Source organism: Falco naumanni, chromosome 4 (genome assembly GCF_017639655.2).
Source record: "Falco naumanni isolate bFalNau1 chromosome 4, bFalNau1.pat, whole genome shotgun sequence".
NCBI classification, from domain to species: Eukaryota; Metazoa; Chordata; class Aves; order Falconiformes; family Falconidae; genus Falco; species Falco naumanni.
In genome coordinates this window covers 78,832,052-78,845,731 of record NC_054057.1, presented here as the reverse complement: position 1 = coordinate 78,845,731, position 13,680 = coordinate 78,832,052, and the positions used below count along the sequence as shown (strand labels likewise).

Genomic DNA, 13,680 nt, shown 5'->3' with positions numbered 1-13,680 from the left:
GACTGTTTTCGAGATGAGGGCGATGAATGAGATGGTGCGATCTTTTTTTGCCCCTGCAGTACCAATTCCTATTTCTTATGTGGACTACATAAAGTTTTGCAAGATGAAGTTTACAGTTACTATAGATTTTTTTCACTCAAGCTTTGTATTTGCAGGTGACATTCAACAGTAAATTTTAAGATCACTTAAACGCTTTTAAAAATCTAGCTTATTTTTAATTGCTTGTTTGACCTTTTTAATAGGTTGACTTTGTGATTAAGGAAGCAACTAATCTAGATAACTTGGCTCAGCTGTATGAAGGTTGGACTGCCTGGGTATGAGTAGGGAGAAAGCAGATCAGTCTGGTTCAGCGAGGTCAGACATCCACCAGAATCAACTCGGCCTCAGGCATCCATAGCCGCACCACAGTCGGTGGTGATGCATACTGGGGCTTAATCTGAGGAAACCTAGGAAATCTCGGTGCACTGGGAAGTGAAATCCTGCAGGATAGCTGCACTCAGGGATACGCTAAACACAATGGTCTGCAACCCCCACGGTCAAGGGTGAAAGCTCACTGCTTGAACAACACGGTTTGTCTTTCTGCTACGGAAGAACTGCAAACGTGTCTGGGGGTTAGCTGCAGAAAGAAATCGGGATGCTACAAACCGCAGAGTGATTTGGAACTCAATTCCACCTGACCCTGTGAACAATTCAGGAAACACCGAACCCTGTTCAAAGAAAAACAGAAAAAATGGGGCCATGAAGAAATCACAGCAAGGGAAGATTTGATGCATTCAGATTCTTGTTACTCTTGTTGCGTGGCAACAGTGCTGGTTGAGTCAACCAGTTAGTATGGAAAAAGGCTACAAAATGTAAACTTCAGAAATGGACTGAAAGCCAAGAGCTGTACATCAGATACACGCTGCATTGGAAGAACTTCTGAGATAGAAGAAAAAGCCTTTGTTCTCTTCTCCCTTTCCTCTTTCCTTTCTCTCCTCCCTCCCAGCCTCTCCTTGCATACACCCCTCTCGGCTTATTCTTGTAGGTTAGGCGTACTTCCAATATACTTTTTATTTCAATGCTTCTACTTCACAGTTTAGTCAAATTAACAACTTAAATTTCGTTTGGTAAACAAATTTTCCAAAAGCACTGAAGATAGAGAACATCAACGATTACTTATGAGTTGGTCAAATGCAAAATGTAGTTTTGGTTATTTTAAAGTCATTTCTGTGATTCTATTATGTACAGTTTCTCAAAATTGTCACTGTGCATTTAAAAGTAATGAATCTTACAGGCATTTGATTTAATGTGCACTTCCCTCTGCTTGCAGTGTACACTTTTTTGTAATTCAAATTGTCCCTCCAATCTCATTCTACTGTGATTGCTGTAGTTTCTTTTGTACAACGTAGCTAATCCAATGTAATCTTTACCTTTTTAAAAACCAGGATAGAGTATCTAGTAGAGTTTTACATTGTTGATGACAGATAAAACAATAAAGTGATGTTCTGGTGGAGGTAGAGTGATATGCTTTTTGCTTCACTTTCCTAATATTTTTAGTTTACACTTGTAAATTATAGTGCTTCAGTTCACAGGGGTATATGTATAATCCAAGAAATGAAGGACTCTCCAATTTTTGTTCAATTAGATCTGTAAAGATTTCTGCAAAGTAATTTTCCTTTGCCATATTACTTCTATAAATGGTTGTTCAATAATGCATCCACAGTGAAACTTCCACCAAGGTTTCTTGCTTTTTTTAATCAATTCTGCACTCAAAGTGTGATTATGTTCAGAAAAGTCTCTCTAAAAATGGCATCTTCTTACTTAGATCAATGTCCTGCTTGTCTGCCAGTTGTCTAAAAGACTTCTTGCTTCGTTTTTGAAGTCGGACACCCTTAAGAAAAAGCAACTTCCTTTTCTTAGAGCAAATAAACCTCGTGCAATTCAGTTACAACTACACAATCTTACAGGTGCTGATAGCTAAAGCAGAAGCGCACACTGGTGTTCTCAACCCAGATAAATGTGCGCAGTTATGTATTAAAAGTTGCTCTTTTGTAAACTTGGTGAATTCTTTACGCACAGTTGTTGAAAAACAATAGACATGGGAAAATCCTTTTTGCCATTTTAGTTACTTTTCAAAGGAAAAACTTTAAATATAGCATTTTGTCAATCAAAATCTTAAGTATTAAAGGATTTGAGCCAAGCCCATTCCTGGCATAAAATTAATTTAATTGAATGAATTTGCAGCAGTTCATCTGACTAGAAAGCTTGGCTAGTAATTTTCAGGTAACATAAATTTAACACCAGGTGTAAGTAACAGACAAACTTGTGTTATTTTCAGTATTTGCACTATGCTAACTGCTCTGCCTCCTCGATAGGTCTTAGAATTCACTTTCTCCTCTGTTGCCAATTTTTCGTGGACATGCACTTGGAAGTGTGAGAGTTTTCAACAGCCACACGGCCTTTTTTGCATTCTGATTGCCTGATTAACTCTAGGGAAGTCGCAGGCTTTATCTCTGACGATACCCATGCAGATGCATTCCACTGCCATTGCTTCCTGAACCCTCTGCCATGCCACGCGTTGAAAGAAGGAAGGCTCTGAACGTTGCAGTGAAGAACATTCATATGCAGAACGAGACACTTGGCACTGTTGGTCCTTTTTATTTTTTTCCAGTTAAAAATAACCTTACGAACAATCTGTTTGGAGTACCATAGTAACAAGAGTGTATTATACATGCTGTTTTATTTCTTGGAAGCTGGGGGGAAGGGAGGGGTAATGCACTCACCTGTGGCTCATGTATTATACCTCTGCTATCCAGAAATGAAACACTTGTGTGGAGATGGGTTCTTACTGCATAATTTAATAAAGTTTTAAAAAAAAAATTGTATTCATAATTTCCTTGTATGCAAAACTACTTGTGATTGTGAAAACCAGGGGGGAGAATGAAGTGCCTAAATACAAATAACAAACCAAATCCCAAATTAGAGCAGGATTCTCCAGAGACTTAGATTTGGGTTACTAATGTTGAGGAGTCAGTTTGCACACTTAGGAGTTAGTGGGAATTTCAGCTTTTGCTGGCATGTTTTTCTTGGTAAATACTGACAATATGGCAAATCGGTACAGTCTTGGTTAAAGCTAAAATGAAGGCTCTGTGTGTGCATCTTGCATATTAAATAAGACTTCTTGATTTTTTTAATTAAATAAGATTTCTTGAAGTCAAATTCAAAGTGTGCTCATCGGTTTTAAGTTGTTACCCCCTCCCCATTATAGGCTAGTGGGTGACGTGCTGTTAACCCTTTGAAAATCCAGTTACTAGTTTGCTCTTCCCGCTCCCCTTCTGCAAAGCCAGGATGTGAGTGTGGATCTACCAAATGGGTTACCGGGATGTGTTAAACAATCAGGATTCGTTAGTGGTGTCTTAGATTATTTTGGTGGGATTGGGATAACAGCTGTGTCACGTTAATATAACTGAAATTGAAATGGTAACGTGTACAGTTAATAAATTGGTTTTACTTTGCAACAATTAGTTTTGCCCTCAGTGATTAGTCTATTTAAATAGTAATGGTTTGCCTAATTTTTCACCTCTCTGCAAAACTCAAGTGTCTAAGACGTAAATCAGAGGGAGGGAGCTAGTTTTCCAAGGAAAAATGAATGAGATGTCCATAAAAGCATTGCTGACAGTGCCGGTGCGAGGTTGTGTTGCAGGGTGAGGAGGGTGTGTGTGCCTGCACAAGCTCTGCCGTGGGAATTCACCTGAATTAAAAGCACCATATAAAAATATTCCTTCAGAAATACTGGGTGGGATTGGAGAGGTTAAAGCTCCATTTTTCTAAATGCTGTAGTCCTTAAGGTTAATTTGCTTCAATTATTCGTTGATGTGTTCTGTGCCTAGTACATTTGGCAGTCCTGTTCTAGCTCACTCAAAGTACTTCAAAGATTTCTTTGGTTTTCTTCCCTTACTTTTTTTTGCAAGCTTTTCCTAAAATCATTACACATTGAAAAATTGGTCTAGGAAGAATATTAAAGATGACACCTGCCATCTTTTGCTTTCTTAACAAAGTACCCAATTATCACATGCATATATTATTTCTTTTTCAGTAGTGGAAAACAGTTACCCATGGGTATTCTTTAAATGTTTTAGTTAAAGAATTTAATTGAAAATACAGATACTACATAAAACTGTTGTATATACTTGAGTGCATAGCTGATTAGAGCAATTCTGTTATGCATCAGATTTATTAATAGCACAAGAAAAAAGTTTGAGATGCCTTTATTATATGAGGTATGAATGGGTGGAGGCTTAACATGTAAAACTTGTGTCTCGATGTCTAAGTGCACAGAGCAATAAACTGCTCCTTTTAAAGATGCTTTGAAGCTGGCTTGGGAATTTAATTTTCTGTGCATCTGCTAAGGGAAGCTCAGCGTAGGAAGAATGCATCGCATTGCAGCACGACCTGTGTCACGCACTGAAGCACACAGAAAACAGTTGCCTGTCTATAGTTCAGGTAATGTACGGGAGGTGATGAATAGGGTTTTCCATGCTCTGAGCTACTATTACCTTTCTCTGCCTTCTACAGTAGGACTTTGATTTTAACAACTGCATTTATAAACATATACATGTATATGTATACACACACATCTTTTTTTCATTTGACGCGGTGCTTCGGAAGGCCTGGCTGCTCAGCGAGGAAGGTCCTGAGCAGTGTGGCAGGACCCCGTGCTGTCCTGGTCTCAGAGTGTGATGGCCCAGCCCTGGTATTTCTGGGTGCGAGAGCATCCCGCAGCACTCGCTGTTCCTTCTGCCCCTCCGCTACGGGGCAAGGCGTAACATGAGGGAACTGCACCTCGGTGGCCCCTCTAGGATGGGAGAAATACTAACAGCAGACTCACCTGGGAGCTGGCATTTGCAAGACCAACTTGAAGGTAGTGAATCCGGTAGGAGACGAAGATGATGGAAATACCCTCTGAGTTTTCACTGGTGAGTGCTTGTGGTTTTGGGGTGAGAATCATACACATGGATGAAACCGGGAGCTGGCTGATCCTATCGAGTAGCCAGAGAGGTGGCTTCTGCGGGACACTGCCCGTACTCCTAGGGACAGTGATGCGTCATGCGTCTATGTGTGTCTGTACTTCCTCAAAAGACTGATCAGAATTATTACTGGCATCACTTCCTAATGAAATTAGCTTTTGCTTGAGCTTTGTGGTAAAATTACAGATTTTGAGGGTGGACTCCATTATTTTTAGGGGCAAAATAGGACACAAAAATACTCTTTACTCTTAGCTTTTCGCAACATGCTAATGATTTCAAAGGTGGTTCAGTAAAGTATCTATTTTTTACATACAATCTTGAGTGTGGAAAGCACTCTGTAAAAGGCCCAACAATCCTTTTTTTCCTTTCCACCAAGCTGGTGAGCTGCTTTGGAAAAGCATCACAGTTTTGGTGCCAGAAACCGTAAGAGGTTTTCTTTGCCCTTGTTTTGGAATTGCATTACATCCTAGCGATGGTGATTAAGCTCTGTAACACGTGCCTGAAACATTTAGACAGCTGAGCCAGAAAAAATATTTATATCCTAGTGCTTTTTCTCCTGTGTCTATTCCCATGAAATAAATGGGAAGAAATGCTATGTGACCACAGACAGGGAAGCAAGCTGCGGGCCAGCTGGGAGAGCCTGCCGGTGGAGTCCAGGTGCTGCATCGGTCTCCCATGCGGTAATCCCGGTGCCTGGGAATTCCACCCGGGAATTCGGCTGCCCACGGCGGGCGCTGCTCCGGGGCCCCGTGCAGCAGCCACGCAGCCGCGCTGGGCACACGGCAGGGATGTGCAGCCACGGCCGGTTCGGGGCCGGGCCCCCCGCCCCGCGCTACTTCGGCAGCAACGGGCGCTTTACCCGCACCGAGCTGTTCCCGGTGGGAATGCGCCCCGCTCGCCGGGCACGGGTGTCTGCCAAGGGAAGGAACCGTTCCCCACGGCACACCACCCGCACCGCCCTGCCTCCCCAGGCGCGCCCGGGGCACACGGGTCGGGCGTTTTAAGAGTGAACGCACCGTCCCTCAGGGCCTGCCGGAAGGTGGCACCGCCACCGCGCCACCGCCCCCGTGCCCACGGCGGGCTGCGGGGTCGCCTCCCCCAGCCCAGGCGGGCCTCAGCGCCAGGCAGGCGGCCGCCACGGCTCGCCTCGGGCCTGCTCCGCCGCACTGCCCGCGGGTCCCGGGGCTGGGCCGGCCCTGCTGCGCTGCGCTGCCCCGCCCCGCTCCTGTCGCAGTCGCATTGCGACGGAGGGGGGTGGAATGGGGCGGAGGCCCCACGCTGATTGGGCGGCTCTCGGAGTTCAAATCCCACCAGCCAACCAGATGTCGATGAGGCGCGGCAGAAGCTCTAGGATTGGCCCGCGCTGAGTGAGGAGAAGGCCAATCAGGCCCGGGGAGGCTACAAAAGCTGCCGGCGGCGCGGCGCGGGAGGGTGGGGCCGGCGGTGAGGGGGCCGCGCAAGATGGCGGAGGGCGACAACAACAGCGTCTACCAGCTGGTGAGGGCGGGCGGCCCCCGCTGGGGCTGGCGGTGGGGCCGCCCGGTGGCTGCGACGGGGCTGCCCGGGGAGCTGGGGCCCGGGCAGGGCGGGGAGAGCCGGGCCTGGCTGCGGCGGCTGGCGAGGGCCGCCGGGCCCGTGGAGGGCGGGGAGCGGCCTCCCTGCGCCCGCTGCTGCCGCCGAGGGGCCCCGGGGTGGGCATCGGCTTGTGGCTGAGCTCCGGCGGGGCTGCTGCTCGCAGGCCGGAGCCCCAACAGCCTCTGGCGGTACCTGCCGCGCCGGGCTCGTATCGATATTCATTTTTAATGACTTGTTATGAAATATTAAATGTTCATGTCTTTGTGTTTCAACATTCTTCGGCTGCGTTGCGGAATGCTGCAGCGTTGCGGGAGAGTGTCAGGAGCTGGGTGATGGGCTTAAATATATCAAGGGTGGGCTTGAATACTTAAGCAAGATCCTTCGGTTAATTACTTTTTTATCTCTAACGGCAAACGCGCCGCCCCCGCGGGAAGGGAGCTGTGTGTGCGGGGAGGGAGCTGTGTGTGCGGGGAAGGAGCTGTGTGTGCAAGCGCCTGCAGCCTTCGGCAGGGCTGCCTGCTTCGAGCAGAACTTCGTATTTGTGGAGACTTCCATAATGTTCGATTGACGAAAAATTGACGGGTGGGCTCTGGAATGCGAATGGTGTTGACAAGCGCTGACTTAAGTTGTCTCTACCGGGCCCGGTGGGAAAACACCTTACAGTCGTGTCTGCTGGGCTGGCAGGGGCAGGCTGCTATGAGTAACGCTGCGGTTTTCCAATCTGTTTCCCATCAAATTTTCTCTTGGTTGTGATAATAAATGCAGACGGTCAGAAGTAATAAAGCAAAACAGTCTGTCATAAAACTTTTGGAAAAATGCAGCTTTTGTTCTTTTTTTTTTTCTTCCATCTGACAGTTTGGGTTTATAACTTCAAATGGATGTGGTAACGGGCAGGTGGTCGGCAGCATGCCAGATGGTTTTCTACATTTCTGTCCTGAACTATAGTTTTCAAATAGTTTCCAATGGAATCACACAGGAAAGACATACTTTACCATGATAGCTGCACTCAGCTGTCCTTGTTATTCCAGTGGTATCAGGCTTCTCATTTGAGTTAAGCATAGCACACAGCTGAGAATGAAACCTGCTCTGCTGTCTCTGCACAAGCGTATGTGCAGGTCTTGGCGACTGTTCTTCTCTCACAGCTTGGGCAGTGATCGCTTCTGTTCGCGGTTGAATGAATTTTGTGATCTCTGAGATTCTTTGTCCCAATGAGGGGAAACTGTTAAGCTATGTTAAATGCAGAACATCTCAGGTGAACTGCTTAGCAAGCTGATGCCAGAACAGAAAAGGCCTCCTTGCAGATGATGTGTAGCAGTGAAGGTAGGAATAATACAGGAAGGGGAGTTTAAAGGCTGCCTGATCACTGTCTTGGGCAACCTGTGGAAAAACTACCTTTGCAGTCCAGATGTGATCAATTGGGTAATTTTCCTTAACTGTGGATTCTGAGTTTTTATTCATCTTCCATGTGTTGGAATGGTGTTGGACATCAACTAGTAAGCCTCAGCTTAATGTGGTAGAGTTGTCTTGGAAAATACATGTGTTTTAAACAGTTATCATGTTGCAGTTTTCCAGGTCTTGACAGTGAAGACTTGAGAGGCTTTAGCTAGACTTTAAAACTTGACTTTTTACTAACCTGGGGAAGGAAGTACCATAAATGGGAGATTGGGGGAAAACACCTTGGCTGAGTGTGGGAGGAGGTATCATTTGGTCTAGTAACATATGCTGCTGCATTGTTAGGATCTTGACTGTTTTAAAGTGTCAGTGCTACAATATAACTCAGTACAAAACTTACAGCACTATTAGTAATTTAATTACTCAGAAAGGTTTGTGACTGGGACTTTTAATTACAACACTTTTTTTAGGTACTTGAGTGTGGGAATTAATTTGATACTCTAGTTAGTAATAAAAGACTTTTCTTCTCTTTTTGTGTAGGCTGCAGAAACTGCTAGCTTGGAAGAGCAGTTGCAAGGATGGGGAGAAGTGATTCTGATGACCGATAAAGTTCTTCGCTGGGAGAGAGCTTGGTTTCCTCTGGCACTGATGAGTGTTGTTTCCTTTTCGTTTCTGTAAGTAGCTTGTGGAGGGAGCCTAGAACACCATCGTACTTCCATGGCTGGTGGAAAGCCTATTAAGTAAATTAGTAAGGCGTCTTTAAAAGTCTAGTAGGAAGGCTCTCTCTCCAGGTTCTGTGTCTGAATGCGTGTGAACTTTCTTGAAAAGAAAAACCTTAAGTATTGAGAACAGGAAGTACCGTGAGTCACGTCCTGCCCAGAGGTGGGGGCAGTGCTTTCTGCAAAGGCTGTTTGCCAGCAGTGGTTGCCATTGTTTTTTACCATGCTCAGCTGTATGTTCTTCATTGTTCCTATTCTGCCCTCATCCTTTGTAACCTACTTCTTAGTCAAATCTGGTTATCTCCTTTGGCTTTTTTCCCCAAACCAACAGCAGTATTGTTATGGAAGACTTGTTTCCATAGGGCAGACTTTTCTATTCAGCACCTTTGGTGTGTTGCTCAGGATGAGTTCAATCAGATTTGCAGAACTTGTTCTTTTACAGTCTCTGCCCTGTCCTTTGAGAAAGGAGGAAAAGGAGAGACTGCAGGTAACTTTCAGTCAACAGGATGGGAGGATATGCCTGTCTTTGCATTGGAGATGCAGAACGGGCTTGCTGGAGGCACTTGTACATGCTTTTATGTAATGGGGTAGTAGGTGACATCAACCTGCCTTGTACAGACTAGTGTCCGTGCCAGCTGTGGAGTTTGCCAGTTGCATGTGGTTTTGGTGTAAGGAGAAGATGGGAGTTACAAAAACAAATGTTGAAGCAGGTGAGGCAAGGATAATTGGTTTCCTGGTTTATATAAATTTTACGGCCTTCAAGGGAGGCGAGGAGGACGGAAATGAAAAGAAACAAAAAGGAAACAAAAGAAAAATAACTTTTAACAGAAGTAATTACATGAACTTCAGGGTATTCTGGTATAAATTCTGTGATTATAGAAGGAAAGATCTTGTGTTGAGTAATACTCTGAGGAAACAGAACTACTTCAGATTCTAAATTGGTACTTCATGAAAAATGAACTTCAGCACTCAGCACAGTAGCCCTGTGCCAGATGTGTAGAAAGACTGGCCCTCCAATGGACTGTAATTTCTTTACTTTTATTGCTTCAGTGTTCAGGAAGTTGTGTTAAGTGCAAATAAGTAGCACGGGGCACAGCTGAGTGTTAACAGATGCTTAAGAGATGAGCTAGTTCTCATCCAGTATTTGAGTGTTGGCACACAATGTGTAAAAGCACCACGCTGTCCTAATTGGAGATTTATGGCTCCTTGTCCAGAACAGGTTTGGTTGGCTCTCACAGGTGAGACAGAGTGACTGACAGCCCATAGTGGATATGAGTTCTGTGTCTGACTTAAGAACCAACAAATGTAGAGGTTTCACTCTATCTGGTTATTTCCTGTGTTACTCATTCATCCTCATCCCATGGTCAGCATAAAGTTCACTAGATGTCAACTTCTGAGAGGGCAAGAATTGATTAGTTTTTATTTCTACTGTATTTCATACTATGTTTGCTGTATTGTAGCATTTTCTTATCTAGTACATTAAGAAAAATGTGTTTTGAAATCTGTATGTCTTTGTGATAGTGCTGAAGTACTTGAAACTTTTTACTAGTAATAAGAGCAAATTTGAATATTTTTTCAAGGTTGTGCAAGGGGGTAGGTCTACTGTTTGAAGTCCTGAGTCAGGACTAAATACTCTGTCTAGTATTTAGTAGGCTGAGCATCCAGAAGTCATGTCTGTTATCTTCTTTCTGCAGGATGATCTACTACTTGGACCCATCGGTTCTTTCAGGTGTCTCCTGTTTTGTTATGTTCCTCTGTTTGGCTGATTATCTTGTTCCTGCTCTTGCACCTAGAATCTTTGGCTCTAATAAATGGTGAGGAAAGCTTGATTTAAAATAGTTTCTTGAGTGTAAATAAATAACGAACTTTATCAAAATGGTATGTGGCTTGCAAATACCAGATGATAGTCGTAGTAAAAAATCAGCAGTCTCTGTAATAAATGAAGTGAGGACACTAGTAAGATGTCCTTCATTCAAAAAAAAGAGAAAGAGAACTACAATAATGTATCTTTATTGTTCCTTTTCTTCTCGAAAAATAAGATTTTTTTGAAGGAGCAGGTGCGTTCTTTGCTTTCCATTAAGGATGCTAGTTAGTTCTGCTAAACCGGTTTTTAGTAATTAATAGATAATAAGACACTGAGAATTAAAATCATAAAGAAGGGTATTGGATTATATGTTTGAAAGAGTGGCAGTGGTAAATACAGTGAAGAAAAGAGCAGTGCAGAGTGTGAATGTGATTGTGATTGAAACAGATTTGAAGAAGGACAAGGGTTATATAAAATTAGTAAGCTGTAGGAGAATGTTATTTGAACTAAATATTGAGTTATAAGTAAATTTTAGTGTATCTGCTTTAAGATGACTAGTGGATAAATGTTCTTGTCTAATAATGAACTGACAGAACCCAAAGTAATACACGCTGGTGTCAGGTGTGTATTACTTGTGTGTATCACACTAGTATCAGACTAAAATCAATAGTCTTCTGGTTTGAATGTGTTGCTCTTTCAGAGTCAGTGTACAGAAAAATTATATGGGGAATTGCATTATGATGCTAAATAAAAATAAGGTCCGGAACCAAGTGAAACAAATGCCAGGATAAGTACTGGATAAATTTTCACTGCCAGAAAAATACCATGGGAGATTTTTAAAATTTCAGATGAAATCCTGAATTCTTATTTCTGGCTTTTTTTCTTTAATAAAAGGACTACGGAACAGCAGCAAAGATTTCATGAGATTTGTAGCAATTTGGTAAAATCTCGTCGCCGAATTGTTGGCTGGTGGAAACGCCTCTTCACATTGAAGGAAGAGAAGCCTAAAATGGTATTGAGTTCTAGGAGTTCATCTCTATTGTATTAAGATTTTATTTGGTTTGTTTTATCTTAACTGTTTTCATGAGGTACATGTCTGATTGAACTGGTATTTCAAACCAAGAACCAGCAGTTCTGGCTGTGACTTAATCCAGTCACACATCTTAAAGTGGCAAGATACATGACTTTAAACTTGCGGTGCTATGCAGTTAGGAGTGTACCCTTGGTACTACGGTAAAGCTACATTGGGTTTCTTTGGATAGTTCAGTTTTTGGAAACACAACTTGTTTCCGGTGTACTTGAACTATCAAAAAAAAAAAACCCCACCAAAAAAACCCTTAGTAACATGCCAGCTGAGGTACGTGAACTGCTGAGTTTTCTGCCCTGAAATCAGCTTCAGGTACTGCGTGAGGCTGAAGTTGTGTCAGTGGGGTTGATGTAGGCTGACTAAGGGATATCAGGACAGAAAAAAGCTGGCATCCTGTAAAACTGATGGTCAGAAAATAAATGAGAACTTACAATTCTGTAATCTCAGTTTTAACAAGCCTATGCATAGGTGTTGCATGTGGAAGAGCCAGCAAATTTTAAGTTAGTTTTAAATGTTGAAGTGTTGCCGAATACTGAAGGGGAGGAGGGAGAATTCCCAGCAGATCTGTGATAACTGTTCCCTTTTCATTTTTTAGTACTTCATGACCATGCTTTTTTCTCTTGCTGTGGTTGCCTGGATTGGACAACAAGTTCACAATCTCTTTCTGACTTATCTTATTGGTAAGTATGCAGCATGCAAAACAGAAGTAACTTTTTTTGTTAGCTGCCTGAAATGGTATGAGACTGGTAGAAGTATTTTTTGGTTATGAGAGTGTGGTGATTTGTTATTGTTGCAGGGTCATGTTTTTCTGTTTTCAAGCAGTTAATGGTTCTTAAGAAAAGCAAGAAATTGCAGGGTGACAGAAGCATGTTAAAGGAGTATTAAGTAATTCTTTTTTTTTTTTTTTTTTTCTTCCCCCCTCTAGTAAGTTTCTTGTTGCTGTTTCCTGGACTAAACCAGCATGGGATCATTACAAAGTATGTTGGAATGGCAAAAAGGGAGGTAAACAAACTTCTCAAGCACAAGGAGAAGAAAAATGAATGAAGACTTAACTGCTGTTCACTCTTGTAAAAGGTTTACTTGAACAGTTTTGAGAATTAATGTATAATTAAGACAATAGAAATTTTATCGCTCATTGGCTTTTTTTTTATTGGCTCCCTGATGAAGTGAAAATGTCAATTTAGCAACTGCTGTGGGTTTGTGTGTCTCTTGCTGTGCTGACTTGAGTTCTGCAGCTGATCTTATACGAAAGATCCTGACCTTTGATGTACAGAGCTTATTAAGTGTCTTCACCAAACTAAGAGGCCCTGTGATAAAATACCCCAGCTCAAGAAACAGCAGAATCATAATGTGTGATAGCATTTCTGTAACTGTGTTAGTTTCACTATCATTAATGTGTGCCTACAGCAAGTATGAAAGGCAGTGCTGAAAGCTTCTGCTTCTTGGAGGCTTATTACTACTGATCCTTGTGGAAGGAGGACAATTAGCTGACTAGGAATGGTCATAGCTGAGGGTGCATACTCAAAATTGGGGCAGAACGTGATCATCTCGCTGAACCTGTTTGATTTTTTTTGACTGCATATACCAGATTATCTGTTGAATAGGGCTCTGGAACATATAAATTTATAGTTCATTTATTTAGCTGTAGTGTAAAATTTCAACTTGTTGCACTGAGACTGTAGAAAGTGAGTTAAGGTGCATGTTGCCTCGATGGCCGATTGTTCTAAAAACTGCTGTTGTGGAGCCATGTAGCACGTTTGGTTTTCTGAATGTTGTTGTCTGTATACAAAATCACCTTGGATATGCTAGTTTTGTCTCTGTAAATAAGCCTTTCTGAATTGTTTGTTCTTTTCTATGACTTCTCTTTTTTTTTTTAAACTGAACTTTATCTTTAAAAAGCTAAAACCTGTGTTACTGTTTTAAAATGAACTTTCTTCAGTGTCTATTGTAACTGTTGAATAGGTAAATACAGACTAAAGAGAAAAAACTTTTAAGACTTGCTTTTTGTGAATGTACAGAAAATTGCGTAAGTACATCTTCCATTTGAGAGCTGGGGCTGGGAGTGGTGTTTTGGTAGCACGTGGTGTGCAGTGCGCA

The 13,680-nt window shown here is 42.7% G+C and overlaps 2 protein-coding genes across 4 annotated transcripts in view; both read left to right on the top strand.

Annotated features, from left to right (window-relative positions):
* The window catches only part of SMG1 (SMG1 nonsense mediated mRNA decay associated PI3K related kinase), a 67,351-nt gene extending 65,859 nt beyond the window's left edge, over positions 1–1,492 (top strand). For all 3 annotated transcript variants that reach the window (XM_040592251.1, XM_040592252.1, XM_040592250.1), the window contains one exon: positions 243–1,492. In XM_040592251.1, the coding sequence (XP_040448185.1) occupies positions 243–320 (78 nt within the window). In that variant the 3' untranslated portion in view covers positions 321–1,492. The remainder of the gene's footprint in view (positions 1–242) is intronic.
* Positions 1,493–6,402: 4,910 nt separating this feature from the next.
* Positions 6,403–13,574, top strand: ARL6IP1 (ADP ribosylation factor like GTPase 6 interacting protein 1). The gene is made up of 6 exons (XM_040592249.1): positions 6,403–6,503; positions 8,514–8,647; positions 10,387–10,506; positions 11,391–11,508; positions 12,179–12,263; positions 12,509–13,574. The coding sequence occupies exons 1-6, from the start codon at positions 6,468–6,470 to the stop codon at positions 12,625–12,627; spliced, it is 612 nt and encodes a 203-aa protein (XP_040448183.1). The 5' UTR covers positions 6,403–6,467; the 3' UTR covers positions 12,628–13,574.
* The last annotated feature ends 106 nt before the right edge of the window (positions 13,575–13,680 follow it).

Excerpts from the sequence above, each read along its gene's own strand:
- ARL6IP1 (XM_040592249.1), top strand. The coding sequence starts at position 6,468 with ATGGCGGAGGGCGACAACAACAGCGTCTACCAGCTG. Across the intron at positions 6,504-8,513 it reads ACAACAGCGTCTACCAGCTG|GCTGCAGAAACTGCTAGCTT; the intron begins GTGAGGGCGGGC and ends CTTTTTGTGTAG. Across the intron at positions 10,507-11,390 it reads ATCTTTGGCTCTAATAAATG|GACTACGGAACAGCAGCAAA; the intron begins GTGAGGAAAGCT and ends CTTTAATAAAAG.